The 21,082-nt window shown below is 52.3% G+C and overlaps 2 protein-coding genes and 1 non-coding gene across 4 annotated transcripts; all 3 read right to left on the reverse strand.

Annotated features, from left to right (window-relative positions):
- Nucleotides 1–6,314: 6,314 nt before the first annotated feature.
- On the reverse strand, nucleotides 6,315–20,253 carry ALDOA (aldolase, fructose-bisphosphate A). 2 transcript variants are annotated; one of them, XM_044303206.1, is made up of 9 exons: nucleotides 20,099–20,253; nucleotides 10,364–10,486; nucleotides 9,380–9,591; nucleotides 9,235–9,289; nucleotides 7,689–7,849; nucleotides 7,525–7,608; nucleotides 7,270–7,444; nucleotides 6,990–7,189; nucleotides 6,315–6,740 (listed from the first exon to the last, which is right to left on the reverse strand). In XM_044303206.1, the coding sequence occupies exons 2-9, from the start codon at nucleotides 10,473–10,475 to the stop codon at nucleotides 6,645–6,647; spliced, it is 1,095 nt and encodes a 364-aa protein (XP_044159141.1). In that variant the 5' UTR covers nucleotides 10,476–10,486; nucleotides 20,099–20,253; the 3' UTR covers nucleotides 6,315–6,644. The 2 variants fall into 2 exon arrangements, with proteins under 2 accessions (XP_044159141.1, XP_044159142.1); XM_044303207.1 differs by lacking the exon at nucleotides 20,099–20,253 and adding an exon at nucleotides 11,926–11,950.
- LOC122944672 lies at nucleotides 7,857–9,228 on the reverse strand. The gene is made up of 2 exons (XM_044303208.1): nucleotides 8,067–9,228; nucleotides 7,857–8,036 (listed from the first exon to the last, which is right to left on the reverse strand). Exons 1-2 carry the CDS (start codon nucleotides 8,688–8,690, stop codon nucleotides 8,004–8,006), a joined length of 657 nt encoding a protein of 218 aa, XP_044159143.1. The 5' UTR covers nucleotides 8,691–9,228; the 3' UTR covers nucleotides 7,857–8,003.
- TRNAG-UCC lies at nucleotides 15,449–15,520 on the reverse strand. Its single transcript has one exon. It is a non-coding gene; the product is annotated as a tRNA-Gly (tRNA).
- Nucleotides 20,254–21,082: the final 829 nt, after the last annotated feature.

Raw genomic sequence — 21,082 nt, forward strand, 5'->3', positions numbered from 1 at the left:
AGATGAGTGGTGACATCACCAGGGGTCATACAGATGAGTGGTGACATCACCAGGGGTCATACAGATGAGTGGTGACATCACCGGGCTCATACAGATGAGTGGTGACATCACCGGGCTCATACAGATGAGTGGTGACATCACCGGGGTCATACAGATGAGCGGTGACATCACCGGGGTCATACAGATGAGTGGTGACATCACCGGGGTCATACAGCTGAGTGGTGACATCACCCGAGTCATACAGATGAGCGGTGACATCACCGGGGTCATACAGATGAGTGGTGACATCACACATCACCAGGGGTCATACAGATGAGTGGTGACATCACCCGGGTCATACAGATGAGCGGTGACATCACCCGAGTCATACAGATGAGTGGTGACATCACCGGGGTTCATACAGATGAGTGGTGACATCACCGGGGTCATACAGATGAGCGGTGACATCACCGGGGTCATACAGATGAGTGGTGACATCACCAGGGGTCATACAGATGAGTGGTGACATCACCAGGGGTCATACAGATGAGTAGTGACATCACCGGGCTCATACAGATGAGTGGTGACATCACCGGGCTCATACAGATGAGTGGTGACATCACCAGGGGTCATACAGATGAGTGGTGACATCACCGGGGTTCATACAGATGAGTGGTGACATCACCAGGCTCATACAGATGAGTGGTGACATCACCGGGGTCATACTGATGAGTGGTGACATCACCGGGCTCATACAGATGAGTGGTGACATCACCGGGGTCATACAGATGAGTGGTGACATCACCAGGGGTCATACAGATGAGTGGTGACATCACCCGAGTCATACAGATGAGTGGTGACATCACCCGGGTCATACAGATGAGTGGTGACATCACCAGGGGTCATACAGATGAGTGGTGACATCACCAGGGGTCATACAGATGAGTGGTGACATCACCGGGGTTCATACAGATGAGTGGTGACATCACCAGGCTCATACAGATGAGTGGTGACATCACCGGGGTCATACAGATGAGTGGTGACATCACCAGGGGTCATACAGATAAGTGGTGACATCACCCGAGTCATACAGATGAGTGGTGACATCACCGGGGTCATACAGATGAGTGGTGACATCACCCGAGTCATACAGATGAGTGGTGACATCACCGGGGTCATACACATGAGCTATGACATCATTGGTGTCATATACTTGGCAGTGACATCATCAGGGTCATAAACATGAGCGGTGACATCACCGGGGTCATATACTTGGTGGTGACATCACCAGGGTCATACAGATGAGCGATGACATCATTGAGGTCATATATTTGAACAGTAAAGAAAAGAGTGGGGGTGTAATTACTTCAATAGTAAAATATTGGTCCCCAGGACACGAGTTGTGCACCCCGAGCACAGCAGCGGATAATGGCAGAAGCGCTCCATCACGGACAGAGACCGCGCCGCTGCACCTTCCCGCCGGAACAGAATCAGAAGAGGGAAGTGTAAAAAAGGCTCCGGGCGCTGCACTGGTGTCTTGTAAAATGGAATTTATTGGTAAAAACCATTAAAATAGGTACGCATTTCAGCAGTGTACCGCCACCGTCCTCAGATTAAGGGCTCATGCACACACCTGTTGGATGTTTTACGGATCCGCAAAACACGGATACGGGCGGTGTGCATTTTGCGAAACGGAACAGCTGCCCCCTAATAGAACAGTCCTAGCCTTGTCTGTAATGCGGACAATAATATGACATGTTCCGTTTTTGTTTGGCCCCATTGAAGTGAATAATTCTACATACAGACCGCAAAAAAAGAACGGAAATGGAAAAGAAAAAATATGTTTGTGTGCATGAGCCTCAGGCCTGAGGAGGGCGGTGATACGCCGCTGAAGTGTGTAGCTATGTTATTTTAATACTTTTTACCAATAAACACCATTTTACAGGACATCAGCGCAGCGCCCAGAGTTTCCCCATTTTTTTACACTTACCTCTTCTGATTCTGTTTTGGCCCCTGATGGATGGTTCCCACGGGAAGGGGCAGCGGCGTGGTCTCTTCCGTAAAGGAGCAGTGACATCACTGGGGTTATACAGGTGAGCGGTGACATCACTGGGGTTATACAGGTGAGCAGTGACATCACTGGGGTTATACAGGTGAGCGGTGACATCACTGGGGTTATACAGGTGAGCAGTGACATCACTGGGGTTATACAGGTGAGCAGTGACATCACTGGGGTTATACAGGTGAGCGGTGACATCACTGGGGTTATACAGGTGAGCTCTGACAGCACCAAGGTTATACAGGTGAGCAGTGACATCACTGGGGTTATACAGGTGAGCGGTCACATCACTGGGGTTATACAGGTGGGCAGTGACATCACTGGGGTTATACAGGTGGGCAGTGACATCACTGGGGTTATACAGGTGAGCAGTGACATCACTGGGGTTATACAGGTGAGCGGTGACATCACTGGGGTTATACAGGTGAGCGGTGACATCACTGGGGTTATACAGGTGAGCTCTGACAGCACCAAGGTTATACAGGTGAGCAGTGACATCACTGGGGTTATACAGGTGAGCGGTCACATCACTGGGGTTATACAGGTGGGCAGTGACATCACTGGGGTTATACAGGTGGGCAGTGACATCACTGGGGTTATACAGGTGGGCAGTGACATCACTTGGGTCATACAGGTGAGCGGTGACATCACTGGGGTTATACAGGTGGGCAGTGACATCACTGGGGTTATACAGGTGGGCAGTGACATCACTAGGGTCATACAGGTGAGCGGTGACATCACCGGGGTCATACATGTGAGCGGTGACATCACCGGGGTCATACAGGTGAGCGGTGACATCACCGGGGTCATACAGGTGAGCGGTGACATCACCGGGGTCATACATGTGAGCGGTGACATCACCGGGGTCATACATGTGAGCGGTGACATCACCGGGGTCATACATGTGAGCGGTGACATCACCGGGGTCATACAGGTGAGCGGTGACATCACCGGGGTCATACAGGTGAGCGGTGACATCACCGGGGTCATACATGTGAGCGGTGACATCACCGGGGTCATACATGTGAGCGGTGACATCACCGGGGTCATACATGTGAGCAGTGACATCACCGGGGTCATACATGTGAGCGGTGACATCACCGGGGTCATACATGTGAGCGGTGACATCACCGGGGTCATACATGTGAGCGGTGACATCACTGGGCACTTGTCACACATGATCTGTCCTTCACGTTAGGCTGTGTTCACACAAGTGCCATTTTATTACCATAGATCGCTGCTCAGTAGTTTTGCAGATAATGTGTCGTCTGACGAGGACAAGTGGCTGCGGACACAGTTCTCCTGGATGCTGCTCATAAACAATGCAATACTAACGGAAGGCGAGCGGTGACGCGGGAAAACGTAACTTTCCATATGTATAAATTCTCCCTAGAGAGTAAAAACCCCTGACAAACAAGAAAGAACACTTCTGTGTAGGACCTAAACTGGTACCAGAGTATGGCAATGCACCAGGCGCATACCACCCTAGGCACAAGGAGGACCTGGATAAGGGATCAGTCCACCCAAAGTAAGGTGAAGTGAATATCATTCATCAATGGTCCAGATGGAGACAACATGTGCAGCAAGAACATGTCTAGCTACGGAGGTGTCCCTCCCATTACGTACGTCTCCTATATGTTCGCTCATCCCTTTCGGACAATATACATCTGAGACGCAATTGCTCCATCAGGCGGATGTAATGAGAGCTAGGTTTCGGGAACGTGGTTACCCCCATAGGATGACTGATCCCTTATCTTGGTGGGCATGTTTGCCCCCTTTGTCATATATTGGGGGGGTTCTTTAATTAGATTTCCCCCATGAATCAAGGGTGGGTATGTAGTAGCTTTTTTGTTATTTATTTTTTCCCTACAGCTCCATCCCCCCCATATTAGTCCCCACCTGACAGCCTGGCGTTCTGTAGGCAGCCTCGGCGGCACAGTTACGTCTGTGCGTCTCTGAGGCTGCGCCTACCATGGGCAGCGCTCGGCCGTACGCGCCTGCGCACTGTTTCTGAGCGCGTACCTCCGTGGGCCCGATCATGTGATATGGGCCGGTCACGTGGGTCGGCGTCATGCAGTGCGCACGCACATAGGCCGTTCCTCCTCCCCTTCCTCTTTTGAAATACAGCGCGCTTCTCAGTGCCTGTCAGGCCTGCGCGTGTGATGGCGGCGCGGTAAACTTCAGTGCCCACGACCCTGGACATCTGCTACATGCCGTCCCAGGAGTATTGTGAGTACCAGCCCTCACTTAGCGGGCAGTGTGGGATCTTTATCTAACGGGTCGCCCGTTTTGTTTATGTTTTGCAGGTGAATTCTGCTACACGCCTCATGTCAACATTCCTCTACCATAGGGACTCCTCATCAGGGTAAGGTTTCGGGCGGGACCACCCCTTGCGGGGCACGGACCCCATGTTAGGTCACCAGGGCTGGATAGGTAGAGTAGGGCCTTACTAGGGCAAGTTTCTTTCTCTTTAAGGTCCACATACTACTACGTCTGACCGAACTCTCGGATGCCTCGATTACTGGCTGGACGTCCGGTTTTGACAAGTTCTCCCTGTGTGACCACCTCCTTCACCAACACGTTGTGAGGTCTCAACAAAACCAGTAAGACCATTCCATGTTGTTTTAGTGTCCCTAGAGCTCCAGTACCCCTACCTTGGGACTGGAATACCCAGGTCCTCCTTGTGCCTAGGGTGGTATGCGCCTGGTGTATTGCCATACTCTGGTACCAGTTTAGGTCCTACACAGAAGTGTTCTTTCTGGTTTGTCAGGGTTTTGTTTACTCTCTAGGGAGAATTTATACATATGGAAAGTTGCGTTTTACCGTGTCACTGCTCGCCTTCCTGCAGTATATCAGGGTGTGAATGAGCCCGTATGTATTGTTCAGCCCCGCACCTCGCGCTGACCCCCGGCCTCGGTGTGCCACGTGTCTGGGAAAGCTGAGATGTTTCTTCCTTCACAATCACCCAGCTTTTCCAGACCTTTGAATTGCAGATGCAGTTTACATGCTGGAAGCCCTGTAATGAAGGAGGAGCAGGGTCCTTAAAGTGGTCCTCCAGCCAAAGACATCAGCCCCGTGTTGTCCTCGGATGTCAGCCGGTTCAGCTCCTGCTTCATGTAGATGGGTCCAGCCATCATAGGGCCCTTTCACACTTGCGTTGTCCGGATCCGGCGTGTACTCCACTTGCCGGAGGTACACGCTGGATCCGGAAAAACGCAAGTGTACGGAAAGCATTTGAAGACGGATCCGTCTTCAAAATGCTTTCAGTGTTACTATGGCACCCAGGACGCTATTAAAGTCCTGGTTGCCATAGTAGTAGCGGGGAGCAGCATACTTACCGTCCGTGCGGCTCCCGGGGCGCTCCAGAATGACGTCAGAGCGCCCCATGCGCATGGATGACGTGCCATGCGATCACGTGATCCATGCGCTTGGGGCGCCCTGACGTCACTCTGGAGCGCCCCGGGAGCCGCACGGACGGTAAGTTTACCGCTCCCCACTACACTTTACCATGGCTGCCAGGACTTTAGCATCCCGGCAGCCATGGTAACCATTCATAAAAAGCTAAACGTCGGATCTGGCAATGCGCCGAAACGACGTTTAGCTTAAGTCCGGATCAATGCCTTTCAATGGGCATTCATTCCGGATCCGGCCTTGCGGCAAGTCTTCAGGATTTTTGGCCGGAGCAAAAAGTACTGCATGCTGCGGTATTTTCTCCGGCCCAAAAACGTTCCGTTCTGGAACTGAAGACATCCTGATGCATCCTGAACGGATTTCACTCTATTCAGAATGCATGGGGATAATCCTGATCAGGATTCTTCCGGCATAGAGCCCCGACGACGGAACTCTATGCCGGATCCGGACAACGCAAGTGTGAAAGGGGCCATAGCCTTGCTCTCCCCTCTGATCCAGGATCAGTGTTTTACTGCAAGATCGGGGGCACATTGTGTACATGGAGACCCCCTCTAGGTCAGCTGACCCATTAGTACCAGGCACCTCAATACGTGGTGTGTTTCAGCGATTCCCCACCAGGTGGCGCTGTGTTACAGGTGACCAGAAGATAGCTGATGACTATAGGTGTAGACCTGACATCCGGGCGGCATCTCTTTTCCTGGCAAGACCCCCAGCACAATGACTCTGCAGTTGGCACTTCTGCCTTTTAATGCTGGATTTGACCCCCTACACAACGAGCTTCTGGTCCCGTCCAGTCACCTCCCATCTGCCAGCAGGAGCCCACATTGGTCCCAGGACCCCCCAAGAAGATCAGACATACACCGTGGGTGGTTCATCTACCTGCTTTATTGAGGTTTCACTAGGAGTGACATAAATTAGACGTGACTCAGAGCCGAGCACAGAGACATCAGCACACGCACTCTAAAGCCATCGCACTCACCATTCATACCTACTGCACTTCCACACAACAGCCAGCAGAGCGGCGACACTCCGCCGGTCACTCTCTTTCTTTCTCCAGCATAGGGAAGGTTAACTGTGTAACACTCTGCAGGTGGGAATAGCAGTTATTGGCTTCATGCCCTGCAGAGCTGGGGGGGCTCACACTACACTATACAGAAGCAGCCGCCAGTGACACAAAGAACGAGGGATGCGACGTTTAATAGGCGTGGTTGGACACGAACAGAGACTCTCCCGCTGCGGCTCCCGCCTGTCCGGAGGGCACGTACTTGCCTTGGGCAGCCAGGCTGTTAGCCTAAGGGGAGAAGAAGAAAAAAAAAAAAAAAAAGCTTTAGTTCCCTGCTTTTGGAAGAAGAAAAAATAAATAAAATACAACTCCCACAATGCACCGGAGGATGTCAGCTAATCAGACTGGAGTCCAAGCAATAAGCAGAATTGCGATTGCAGCTCTGGATGTGATTGCAGTAGAAGGTATGATGTAACCGACATGTGCCATCTAGTGGTCATGTGGAGTATTGCGTCGGTGGACACCAGGGTTACTCACCAGTGCGCGCTTGGTGTACTCCTCTTGAGCGCTCTTGATGTTCTCCTTCTTGCCCCCCCAGGCTTTGAGGGCAGAGGCCTGCAGGGCGCGGCCGTAGGAGAAGGTCAGGGGCCAGGGCTTGTGCAGGGGGCACTTGTTGATGGCGTTCAGGTGAACTGTGGATTCCTCCTCACTCTGACCTCCAGACAGGAAAGTGATGCCTACACAAAGGAGACATTATAGATGACGGCCAGGACCTCCTTGAGGAATCTCATCGCTTTACTTAAATTCCCCCTCTTACCGGAGACTGCGGGAGGCACGGTGCGCCTCAGGGCGGTAACTGTTGCCATGGCGACCTCAGCGGGGCTGTACTTTTTGGTGCAGGCTTGGCCAGGTGTCACCATGTTGGGTTTGAGCAGGGTTCCCTCCAGGTAGACGTGGTGGTCACTGAGGGCTTTGTACACAGCGGCCAGGACCTAAAACAAGACCGGCCCCCGTCAGAATACCGCTAGCGTCGCTCGCGGTCCTACCGCCCGCACTGACCACAGCCACTTACCTTCTCAGTCACGTACTGGCACCTCTTCAGATCGTGGTCACCGTCGGGGAGGACCTCGGGCTCCACAATGGGGACGATGCCGTTCTATAAGAACAGGAAGAACAGGACATAAGCCGTCTAGTAAAAGGGGCGGGGCTGTGACAACTTCATAGGGAATCAGTCACCTGTTGGCAAATGCTGGCATAGCGGGCCAGTACGTTGGCATTCTCAAGGATGGCGAGGGGAGAGGGTGTGTGCTCGGAGATCTTCAACACAGAGCGCCACTTGGCGAAGTCGGCTCCGTCCTTCTTGTACTGAGCGCAGCGCTCGGAGAGGCCGTCGAGACCTGTAGAAGGGGCACATCAGATCACACACTGCGCACCGCGAGACACGCCGCAACCTCCACAGCAGTCAGATCACACACTGCAAGACACGCCGCAACCTCCACAGCCGTCAGATCACACACTGCAAGACACGCCGCAACCTCCACAGCCGTCAGATCACACACTGCGCACCGCGAGACACGCCGCAACCTCCACAGCCGTCAGATCACACGCCGCAACCTCCACAGCCGTCAGATCACACGCCGCAACCTCCACAGCCGTCAGATCACACGCCGCAACCTCCACAGCCGTCAGATCACACGCCGCAACCTCCACAGCCGTCAGATCACACGCCGCAACCTCCACAGCCGTCAGATCACACGCCGCAACCTCCACAGCCGTCAGATCACACGCCGCAACCTCCACAGCCGTCAGATCACACGCCGCAACCTCCACAGCCGTCAGATCACACGCCGCAACCTCCACAGCCGTCAGATCACACGCCGCAACCTCCACAGCCGTCAGATCACACGCCGCAACCTCCACAGCCGTCAGATCACACACCGCAACCTCCACAGCCGTCAGATCACACACCGCAACCTCCACAGCCGTCAGATCACACACCGCAACCTCCACAGCCGTCAGATCACACACTGCAACCTCCACAGCCGTCAGATCACACACTGCAACCTCCACAGCCGTCAGATCACACACTGCAACCTCCACAGCCGTCAGATCACACACTGCAACCTCCACAGCCGTCAGATCACACACTGCAACCTCCACAGCCGTCAGATCACACACTGCAACCTCCACAGCCGTCAGATCACACACTGCAACCTCCACACTAGTCAAAATACACATACTGCGCGACACACTGCAATCTCCACAGCCGTCAGATCACACACTGCAACCTCCACAGCAGTCAGACCACACACTGCGCACCACAGCGATCGGCCCAGGACAGGGTCTCATCATGTAAACCTTCACAGTGGTGTAAATGTCTGCAACTTTCTAATAGGCCTCAGCTTGTCACCATTTTCATAGAGGCTGAAGACGAGTCCTGCTTACACATCTGCACAGAGCTGCTGTAATGAACTGGTAGATTTCCCATTCATTGTCAACAAGCAGAGATCTTAATCAGAAAAAAGGGCCTCTCTTATGCAGTTTTGTCACCGTAGTAAATGGGGGGAACCTAACACACTGCTATCGATCACCTGAACATGCCCTTATTGCAGTGGTCCCCAATCTGTGACTCTCCAGCTATTGCAAAACTACAACTCCCAGCATGCCCTGACAGCTGCAAACTGCTTTAAGTCCAGCAGGTCAAGTGATAACTGCACTGACTATAGGGATCAATCCCTGCGCCGTGCCATGCATGTACTCGGTATATACCGTCTCTACTTACCCTGTGTTGTGGTCTCTCCGTTGGTTCCGGCGAGGGGAACGACACCTTTGTCCACCTGAAGGCAGAGAATAGACCCATGGGTGATCCAGCCGAGGATGGACTAACAGCTAGATGGCGGTATGACAACTACACGGTCACCACTTACCTTAATGCCAACCATGGCACCCTTGTCCTTGATGACCTTGGTGAATGGAGTGCCATTATCAGTCTTGTGGTACAGGGTCTCGTGGAAGGTGATGACACCACCGATGCAGGGGTTGACCCTATCGTCAGCGGTGAAGAGCAGCTGGCGGTAGCCACGGCGGTTCTCCTCTGTGTTCTCCGCTCCGATGGAGCTCAGGCGCTTGGCAATGCTGCCTGCGAGGAGCAGAGAGAGGGCGGGATCAGACTGAGCGGTTATACAGCGGGAGCCCGACCAATCAGAGGAGGATCAGACTGAGCCCGACCAATCAGAGGAGGATCAGACTGAGCGGTTATACAGCGGGAGCCCGACCAATCAGAGGAGGATCAGACTGAGCGGTTATACAGCGGGAGCCCGACCAATCAGAGGGGGATCAGACTGAGCGGTTATACAGCGGGAGCCCGACCAATCAGAGGGGGATCAGACTGAGCGGTTATACAGCGGGAGCCCGACCAATCAGAGGAGGATCAGACTGATCGAGCAGGAGCCCTGACCAATCAAGAGAGGGGGGGGGGGAAATCAGACTGATAGAGCAGGAGCCCGACAAATCAGAGGAGGATCAGACTGAGCGGTTATACAGCGGGAGCCTGACCAATCAGAGGCGCAGTGGTATCAGCCCGGACCCCTGAGTATTGCTGAAAGGGTTTCTGTTTTTGGACCCCCCGTTTTATCTTCAGACCCCTCCGGCTCGCACTCATCCCCCCAATATGGTGCACTTCATTCAGACTATTACATAAGGATGCAGGAGGGCGACACCCGATCCACGAGTGGGACCAATGCCAGCAGTTAGGAAACACCCAAATTCCAATATGGCTGACTTTTGTTGGCAGTCGCTATGGTGATGGAGAGTTTTTTTTTTTGTTTTTTTTTAGTAGGCAGCCATGTTTTTCCAATCTCATAACCCCCTTTAAGAACACGTATGTGGAGCAACATCCATGACACGCTTACCTGTGGACTCATCGGCGGCCAGGATACCCTTCCCGGGGGCCACGATGCGCTGAGCGATGTCATGGAGCTCCTTCTTCTGCTCAGCAGTTAGTGCGGGGAATTCGGTAGGCATGGTGCTGCGTTCTGTAGATACATGGGGGGAGGATAATCTTAAAGGGACAGCAATCCAAATTCCTAGCCCTATAAAGTACACACAGGGGCCTGACGCATTTCAGACTGTACTGGTCCTTTACAAAGTAAGGGCAGGGCCGGCGCACCTACACCGCAGTAGCCAGCGTTAACCCTAGCAGTACCGGAACCCTGCACCGTGACCTCTGCGGGCACCCAGATCACTACTGAGAGCTAATTCCGGGCTCCCTTATCTGCAGCCCCCCCCCCCCCCCCCCCCCAGGGTCCGGCCCACAATATGGATGTCTAAAAATAAACCGTAAAACGTGCGCAGCAGGAGACGCCTGACAGTGAAGGAGACTCGGAGGGCAGGCAACCCACGAGGGGTTAAGGATGCCGGTTGCGCAGCGATGTGTCACTCACTTCCTTCTAGATTTCACGGAAATGATGAGGCAGAAAAACGCTGCAGAATCCTTGAGGCCTGTGCAGGAAACTGAGCCAGAGCAGAGCGCCCTCCGCAGGGTGAGGTGAGCCTGGCACACTGCTCCAGCCCTGCAGGACTGCGCCCCTCACTGCTGTGTGCCCTGCAGGACTGTGCCCCTCACTGCTATGTGCCCTGCAGTCACACACAACAGTAGCACGGGCACCACGTGCACCCTGTGGTCGTGGCATCTGAGCAAAAGACGATTTCATCGGTCTCCACAACTAACAATGTAATGACCCCCGTCACCAACAACCCCCATCAGGACCGTCACCACTGCCAACCCACAACCCCAGGACTGCCCTGCTCACCTCCAGCTTACCCTCCCTTTATCCCTCCTGCAGTTCACCTTGCTGCCCCTACCTGCAGGTTTCCTCCATCCGCATCCAAAACTGTGATGTCATTATATACCCCTCTGCCCTACCTCACCAGCCGCCTCCTTGTCTCACCAAGCTCATCCCCTGTGCTCCCCCATCTATCGGCCCCCCATCCCCTGTGCTCCCCCATCTATCGGCCCCCCATCCCCTGTGCTCCCCCATCTATCGGCCCCCCATCCCCTGTGCTCCCCCATCTATCGGCCCCCCATCCCCTGTGCTCCCCCATCTATCGGCCCCCCATCCCCTGTGCTCCCCCATCTATCGGCCCCCCATCCCCTGTGCTCCCCCATCTATCGGCCCCCCATCCCGTGCTCCCCATCTATCGCCCCCATCCCCTGTCCGCCTCATCTATCAGCCCCCCAACCCCTGTGCTCCCCCATCCCCTGCCCCCATCATCTATCAGCCCCCCAACCCCTGTGCTCCCCCATCCCCTGTGCTCCCCCATCTATTAGCCCCCATCATCTATCAGCCCGCCATCCCCTGTGCTCCCCCATCTATAAGCCCCCCATCCCCTGTGCTCCCCCATCTATAAGCCCCCCCATCCCCTGTGCTCCCCCATCCTTCATGCTGCACCGCGCCGGTACCGCAGCTCTCACCTCCTGCTTGGTCTCCAGCCGACTGATACTCAGTGTTCTACCTCAGAACGTCATGTAGCGAGTTGAGGGGCGGGGCTATGACTTAAAGGGACACACACACCACACAGAGCCCCATTATACTCAGAGCCTGAAGGTCAGCCAAGGTGTGGGTGAGGGGCTGCATCCTACACAGGGGGGCTCAATTAGCAGGGCTGGCTTGGACTTGTAGTGCCACATGCAGCACAATGCAGTAGGTCACCGGCATCTATACACATGTACTTCACTTCCAGAGGTGACATGTGGGGAAGACATGACACATACGTGTAGCTGTGACGCCAGTCAGACGTGACACCAGTCACAGCCCCAGCAATGATGCAACCGGCAGTCATCCCGGCCCATCCCCCATCCTTCCGGTACCCAGTCATCCCAGGCTGCAGAGCATCTCATAGAGACTGTGCTACTGCAGAGCATCTCATAGAGACTGTGCTACTGCAGAGCATCTCATAGAGACAGTGTTACTGCAGAGCATCTCATAGAGACAGTGTTACTGCAGAGCATCTAATAGACAGTGTAACTGCAGAGCATCTCATAGAGACAGTGTTACTGCAGAGCATCTCATAGAGACAGTGTTACTGCAGAGCATCTCATAGAGACTGTGCTACTGCAGAACATCTCATAGAGACTGTTACTGCAGAGCATCTCATAGAGACTGTTACTGCAGAGCATCTCATAGAGACAGTGTTACTGCAGAGCATCTCAAAGAGACAGTGTTACTGCAGAGCATCTCATAGAGACTGTGCTACTGCAGAGCATCTCATAGAGACAGTGTTACTGCAGAGCATCTCATAGAGACTGTGCTACTGCAGAGCATCTCATAGAGACAGTGTTACTGCAGAGCATCTCATAGAGACAGTGTTACTGCAGAGCATCTCATAGAGACTGTGCTACTGCAGAACATCTCATAGTCTGTGCTACTGCAGAGCATCTCATAGAGACTGTGCTACTGCAGAGCATCTCATAGAGACTGTGCTACTGCAGAACATCTCATAGTCTGTGCTACTGCAGAGCATCTCATAGAGACTGTGCTACTGCAGAGCATCTCATAGTCTGTGCTACTGCAGAGCATCTCAAGTTTTAACTTGTGCAGATCATCTTTTACCATATGTAATGCCTCCTTTTGGGATATTATCTACATTATCTATATTTATCTATTCACAGCAAAAATATGAAATATAATAGTAAATAAATAATACAAATCTTACTGCGTTGGCCGCTGCCATCCTATACGGCAGCTACCCGAGACGCTGCTCCCCGATGAGCCGGCGGACGCAGCGAAACGCGTTGGAGCTATGAGGGTCTAGTAAGCAACAGGGTGATCTAGCAGGCAGGGGGTCGCTCTTTTCAGGACGGGTGCTCCGACGACCGCCACTTGAGGTGCTCCCCACTTAGTAACTATAGGGCAGTGGTGGCGAACCTATGGCACGGGTGCCAGAGGCAACACTCAGAGCCCTCTCTGTGGGCACCCGCACCCTGGAAAAAGTCTATGGTGTACCAGTCTGTGTATGGTGTACCAGTCTGTGTATGGTGTACCAGTCTGTGTATGGTGTACCAGTCTGTCTATGGTGTACCAGTCTGTGTATGGTGTACCAGTCTGTGTATGGTGTACCAGTCTGACTATGGTGTACCAGTCTGTCTATGGTGTGCCACTCAGGTCTATGGTGTACCAGTCTGTCTATGGTGTACCAGTCAGGTCTATGGTGTACCAGTCAGGTCTATGGTGTACCAGTCTGACTATGGTGTACCAGTCAGGTCTATGGTGTACCAGTCTGACTATGGTGTACCAGTCAGGTCTATGGTGTACCAGTCTGTGTATGGTGTACCAGTCTGACTATGGTGTACCAGTCTGTCTATGGTGTGCCACTCAGGTCTATGGTGTACCAGTCTGACTATGGTGTACCAGTCAGGTCTATGGTGTACCAGTCTGTCTATGGTGTACCAGTCTGACTATGGTGTACCAGTCTGTCTATGGTGTACCAGTCTGTCTATGGTGTACCAGTCTGACTATGGTGTACCAGTCTGTCTATGGTGTACCAGTCTGACTATGGTGTACCAGTCTGACTATGGTGTACCAGTCAGGTCTATGGTGTACCAGTCTGTCTATGGTGTACCAGTCAGGTCTATGGTGTACCGGTCTGTCTATGGTGTACCAGTCTGACTATGGTGTACCAGTCTGACTATGGTGTACCAGTCTGACTATGGTGTACCAGTCTGTCTATGGTGTACCGGTCTGTCTATGGTGTACCAGTCAGGTCTATTGTGTACTAGTCTGACTATGGTGTACCAGTCAGGTCTATGGTGTACCAGTCTGTCTATGGTGTACCAGTCAGGTCTATGGTGTACCGGTCTGTCTATGGTGTACCAGTCTGTCTATGGTGTACCAGTCTGACTATGGTGTACCAGTCTGTCTATGGTGTACCAGTCTGACTATGGTGTACCAGTCTGTCTATGGTGTACCAGTCTGACTATGGTGTACCAGTCTGTCTATGGTGTACCGGTCTGACTATGGTGTACCAGTCTGTCTATGGTGTACCAGTCTGACTATGGTGTACCAGTCAGGTCTATGGTGTACCAGTCAGGTCTATGGTGTATCAGTCAGGTCTATGGTGTACCGGTCTGACTATGGTGTACCAGTCTGACTATGGTGTACCAGTCAGGTCTATGGTGTACCAGTCTGACTATGGTGTACCAATCTGTCTATGGTATACCAGTCAGGTCTATGGTGTACCAGTCTGACTATGGTGTACCAATCTGTCTATGGTGTACCAGTCTGACTATGGTGTACCAGTCAGGTCTATGGTGTACCAGTCAGGTCTATGGTGTATCAGTCAGGTCTATGGTGTACCAGTCTGACTATGGTGTACCAATCTGTCTATGGTGTACCAGTCTGACTATGGTGTACCAGTCAGGTCTATGGTGTACCGGTCTGTCTATGGTGTACCAGTCTGTCTATGGTGTACCAGTCTGACTATGGTGTACCAGTCAGGTCTATGGTGTACCAGTCTGACTATGGTGTACCAGTCTGACTATGGTGTACCAGTCTGTCTATGGTGTACCGGTCTGCGTTAGACTTTTCCTGCCATTCCTCAGCGCAGGCGCACTATGGACGGCACAGGCCGCGCACTGAATGTAGGCGGGATATTATAGATACATGATGAAGTAGATGGAGGACACACTATACTGGACTGTAGGATGCAGGACTTTGAGATAAATAAGTGGGTTTTGGGCTGCAGTTTGGGCACACGGTCTGTAAAAGGTTCTCCATCACTGCTATAGGGTCGGAGTCCCCAGGGAGATAGTCCTTCCACAATCGGCTATCCCCAGCCAGAGCTGTCTGATCCTTCGCTGAATATTCTGAGCACTTTTTGTATCAATGTTTAGACGTTTTAAATAATGAAGTAAAAGTTACATTTATATTATTTCGTACAAGGAGGTCCCAGACCACTGTATTCTATAATAATGAATGAAAGAAAAAAAAAAATCTTACTGCGTTGGCCGGGAATCGAACCCGGGTCAACTGCTTGGAAGGCAGCTATGCTCACCACTATACCACCAACGCCCGTGTGGAGGCCTGGAAGTCTCTGTGCAAAGAACACATGGCAGTCATTTCTGTCAACCCCCACTGTGATGACGTCAGCAGGACCAGCCAACCATCTGATCAGTGATGATGTCAGCAGGACCGGCCAACACTCTGATCAGTGATGACGTCAGCAGGACCAGCCAACCATCTGATCAGTGATGATGTCAGCAGGACCGGCCAACACTCTGATCAGCAATGATGTCAGCAGGACCAGCCAACCATCTGATCAGCGATGATGTCAGCAGGACCGGCCAACCATCTGATCAGCGATGATGTCAGCTGGACCGGCCAACACTCTGATCAGTGATGATGTCAGCAGGACCGGCCAACACTCTGATCAGCGATGATGTCAGCAGGACCAGCCGACCCTCTGATCAGCGATGATGTCAGCAGGACCGGCCGACCCTCTGATCAGCGATGATGTCAGCAGGACCGGCCGACCCTCTGATCAGCGATGATGTCAGCAGGACCGGCCGACCCTCTGATCAGCGATGATGTCAGCAGGACCGGCCGACCCTCTGATCAGCGATGATGTCAGCATGACCGGCCGACCTTCTGATCAGCGATGATGTCAGCAGGACCGACCGGCCGACCCTCTGATCAGCGATGATGTCAGCAGGACCGGCCGACCTTCTGATCAGCGATGATGTCAGCAGGACCGGCCGACCCTCTGATCAGCGATGATGTCAGCATGACCGGCCGACCTTCTGATCAGCGATGATGTCAGCAGGACCGACCGGCCGACCCTCTGATCAGCGATGATGTCAGCAGGACCGGCCGACCCTCTGATCAGCGATGATGTCAGCAGGACCGGCCGACCCTCTGATCAGCGATGATGTCAGCAGGACCGGCCGACCCTCTGATGAGGTCAGGGGACAGGAGGACCGGCCGACCCTCTGATGAGGTCAGGGGACAGGAGGACCGGCCATGTTGAGTTTCACAGACCACGGCTGAGGTCGGATCCTGTCATTGCGTAGACTGGAAACACGACAACCGCAGCTCTGAGCACAAAACCCGTTATCCCCGGGGTGGTTGTCGCTTCCCTCACACAACGGTTGTGTGAATGATTACAAAGAGAAGTTCAATTCTTTGACTAGAGTTCCCCTTTAATCCTGAGCATTTACAGTCAGGGCATGTAGGGAGGCACAGCGTCTCGCAGGTCACGGGGACACCATGACACCTGGGGGTCGGTGTGTCAGCAGCTGTTGGGTGTCAGAAACTGAGCTTCTCTCCGCGCGGCCCAGAAATAGCCGTGACCTTTAGAGAGCGCGGCAGCTGACAACCGGGGTCAACCGGTGCGACAACCCCCTGCCGCCTCCATGGTGTCAGTAAATACACTGATACCTTCTATCTGCGCCTCCCTTAAAGGGGCGCTACATCATGGGGGTCTCAGAGAGGTTGCATCCATTATGGTTCTTCCAAGACCCCGATTTACATGTCCATGCCATGTAATATAAGGGCGGTCATTACAGCTTATGGGGGGCCCCCTCCAAGTCACCGGCTGCCTCCCTTCTGATGTCATCCTCTGATCTGCAATAGATACAGACCTTTAGGTGGAGTCCCCCTTTAATTTCCCCCCCCCCCCCATGAGGCGCGGAGGGCGTAGACCAGCACAACGCCCCCGGGGGATTTGGAAGGAGACAATGAGAGGTCTGGACACGTCCCTGCAGTTTTGTGCTGCGGGATTAGAGGCAGACTCAGGAATTTGCCAGTCAGCGAGATGGGGGGGGGGGCAGACACACAGAAGTGGGGGTCTCACAAGGCCCCCCAATGTCCAGGACATTGTAAGACGCCCAGCGGGTCGTTTCCTCAGTCGGGGAATTACATTAGAGCTGAGTAATTACGGTAACCAGACGCTCTGGTCGATGTGACAGCTCTCACGTACAACACGCGCCCGCGGGGAGAGGAGGGGCAGATGGGGGGCACATTCACGAGCCCTTGTAAGTAAACTAGGGTGCAGCCACCCTAACCTGGACCCGGGCCTACTTATCTAAAGCGGGCACTCGCCCAACCAGATAGAACTGGGCAGAGTAAACACATGGCATAGAAATGGGCAACTCTGCCGACACACGCCTGACGCAGCACTTTCTACGGCATTATTAACCCTTTAAGACCGGCTCGTTCTACAACAGCACGAGGGCGGGATGATCGCAGCCGCCATCCGAACCCGCCAGCTAACCGCTTTGGCCTACGGAGTGATGGCGTATGATGTTCTGGGAGATTAGGCACAAGGATCGCAGTATGCTGATGACCTGTAAGGAGTCCGGAGGGCGGAGTCATGTAGGCCCCTCCCCTCCAATGGTGCCCGGTAAAGTGCAGAGCAGTGTGCTGGCCTCAGCGTCATCTATGCACCGCCCACTGCATTACCGCGGGAAGGGATGGCGCACCCCCGCCAAGAAGGGGTGTGGCCAGCGTGACTCTTCTCCACCCCCCGGACTCCTTACAGGTCATCAGAATACAGAGGTGAAAGACCTTCTCTGCTTTATGCAGAATTACCCAGAACATCATAGCGACCCTGTCACCGGCCGGGAGAAGAGGAAGGCGGAGGTCGGGGCCCCCACCCTCTGCAGGGCCCCCACCCTCTGATAATCACCGGAGAGTAGTTTAAAGGAAATTACAGCGAAAATGAAGAAACAGAACATTGATGTAATGAGGAAGGAGAAAGAGGAAGACATGTCAGCGGCGGGGATAGATGGAAGGATAGATGGAAGGATAGATAGAGGCATGGGATTCAACCAGTTCCCTCCAGTTCTCCAGATCCGGATGTTAAAATTAGAACTGGATCGGGGAACCGTGTTACCGGCTGAACCCCGATCCGGTGCTCTGGCGGCGGCTGCGCGGCAGCTGGAGATGTTCGCTTCTAATGCTTTGCGCGCCGCTGATCGTTTAGCTCCTTAGTTGGGTGGTGAGTGTGTGTGTGTGTGGTGTATGTAAAGGGGTGTCATGGAAACCTGTTGTTAAAAATGTGAATCCCACCCCTGGATGGATGGATAGATAGATAGATAGATAGAAGGAGATAGATAGATAGGAGATAGATAGATAGATAGATAGAAGGAGATAGATAGAAGGAGATAGATAGAAGGATAGATAGGAGATAGATGATAGATAGATAGATAGATAGATAGATAGATAGATAGAAGGAGATAGATAGATAGGAGATAGATAGAAGGAGATAGATAGAAGGATAGATAGATGATAGATAGATAGATAGATAGATAGATAGATAGGAGATAGATAGAAGGAGATAGATAGATAGGAGATAGATAGATAGATAGATAGATAGATAGAAGGAGATAGATAGAAGGATAGATAGGAGATAGATGATAGATAGATAGATAGATAGATAGATAGATAGATAGATAGAAGGAGATAGATAGATAGATAGGAGATAGATAGAAGGAGATAGATAGAAGGAGATAGATAGATAGATAGAAGGAGATAGGTAGATAGATAGAAGGAGATAGATAGAAGGAGATAGATAGAAGATAGATAGATAGGAGATAGATGATAGATAGATAGATAGATAGATAGAAGGAGATAGATAGAAGGAGATAGATAGAAGGATAGATAGGAGATAGATGATAGATAGATAGATAGATAGATAGATAGATAGATAGATAGATAGATAGAAGGAGATAGATAGATAGGAGATAGATAGAAGGAGATAGATAGAAGGATAGATAGATGATAGATAGATAGATAGATAGATAGATAGGAGATAGATAGAAGGAGATAGATAAATAGGAGATAGATAGATAGATAGATAGATAGAAGGAGATAGATAGAAGGATAGATAGGAGATAGATGATAGATAGATAGATAGATAGATAGATAGATAGATAGATAGATAGAAGGAGATAGATAGATAGATAGGAGATAGATAGAAGGAGATAGATAGAAGGAGATAGATAGATAGATAGAAGGAGATAGGTAGATAGATAGAAGGAGATAGATAGAAGGAGATAGATAGAAGATAGATAGATAGGAGATAGATGATAGATAGATAGATAGATAGATAGAAGGAGATAGATAGGTAGATAGATAGATAGATAGATAGAGTAGACTATCTATCTATCTCCTTCTATCTATCTATCTATCTCCTTCTATCTATCTATCTATCTATCTCCTTCTATCTATCTCCTATCTATCTATCTCCTTCTATCTATCTATCTATCTATCTCCTATCTAATACTCAGCAGTGAGGGAGACTGTCTGATCTCTGCCCAGACTTCACCTCCATGGAGGAGGAAGAGGAGAGACTCTCCATACTGCTGGGGGCAGGAAGAGAACACAGCGGCCACAGCAGCACAGTATATTACTGCCTGCCATAGACTGAGAGGAGCCTGATATACCATGGACTCCTATACCCCCACCCTGGACGTGTCCCCATCCCCCAACCCTACCCAATTATTTCCCACTCGCTTTGGCAATGCTACAATGTATTTAGTCCTTCCAATAAAGCTGATTTGATTTGATATTAGATATGAGATAGACTGATAGATACAGTGCTTGCACCCCCAGTCACTGATCCGGGCCCCGGGGCCCCTCGTGTCTTACCTGCTGCTCTGGAGAGGCGTGAGGTCGTCGGTGACTCGGCTCTGAGTGTCGGCCTCTGCGCTGCGGCTGCTTTATAAAGGCGGCGGCTGTGATATGAGGAGGTCGTCTCTGACCTTCAGGGAGAACCCCTGACCTTTTCCCACCCGTGTAAATATAGCCTGCGTGTCCTCAGCATGTGAAACCGGAGAGACGGCGACATTCACAGGGCACGGCTGGTGGCATGCTCTTCAAGGTGACCACCCCCCGCCTGCCCCCGCAGACATCTGCACCTCACAGATTTAAAAAATTGCTCTCAAGGAGATCTGCAGAACATTGCACCTCGGAATGGCTGGGCCCCTGGGTAACAAAGCTAGTGGGCCCCTTATTGTCCATTACACATAAAGCCTCGTGCCCACAGCGTGTTTTGTGGATCGCACACGGACCCATTCACTTCTACGGGTCTGCAGAAAACCAGGCGGCACACGTACGTGATCGGTGTGCGGTCGGCATCCGTGCGGCTGGGGCACAAATCACGCATCCTGTCCGCTTCTTCTTCGCTTTCTGGACAAGAATCAGCTTTTTTTTACAGTAGGACCTGCATAAATTGTGGGATGCACGCGGACCGCCAAACGGATGCAGCCGTGTGTAGGAGGCCTAAGGTCCGGGTAGGTTGTCTCCGGTATCTGGAGCCGCGCTGACTGCATCCCACAGGGGCGTGGGGGGATCCATAGAGAGAACACGGCCATCGAGGTGGTCCCACAGGTACTCAATCGGGTTCCTGTCTGGGGGATTAGCGGGGGCAGGCTAGTACTGGTCATGCTCCTCCAGCCAATGTCAGACATTGCTAGCCGTGTGACATGCCGTCGCCTTGTGTTGCTGTACGATCCCATCCGCTCCGGGGGAGACAATCAGCATGTAGGGGTGTACGTGACCTGCAAGGATGGACTTATACCCAAATCAGCTGAGAGTGTCTTCTACATGGACGAGTGGCCCAGAGAAGGCCAG

Source organism: Bufo gargarizans, chromosome 8, assembly GCF_014858855.1.
Source record: "Bufo gargarizans isolate SCDJY-AF-19 chromosome 8, ASM1485885v1, whole genome shotgun sequence".
Taxonomy (NCBI): domain Eukaryota; kingdom Metazoa; phylum Chordata; class Amphibia; order Anura; family Bufonidae; genus Bufo; species Bufo gargarizans.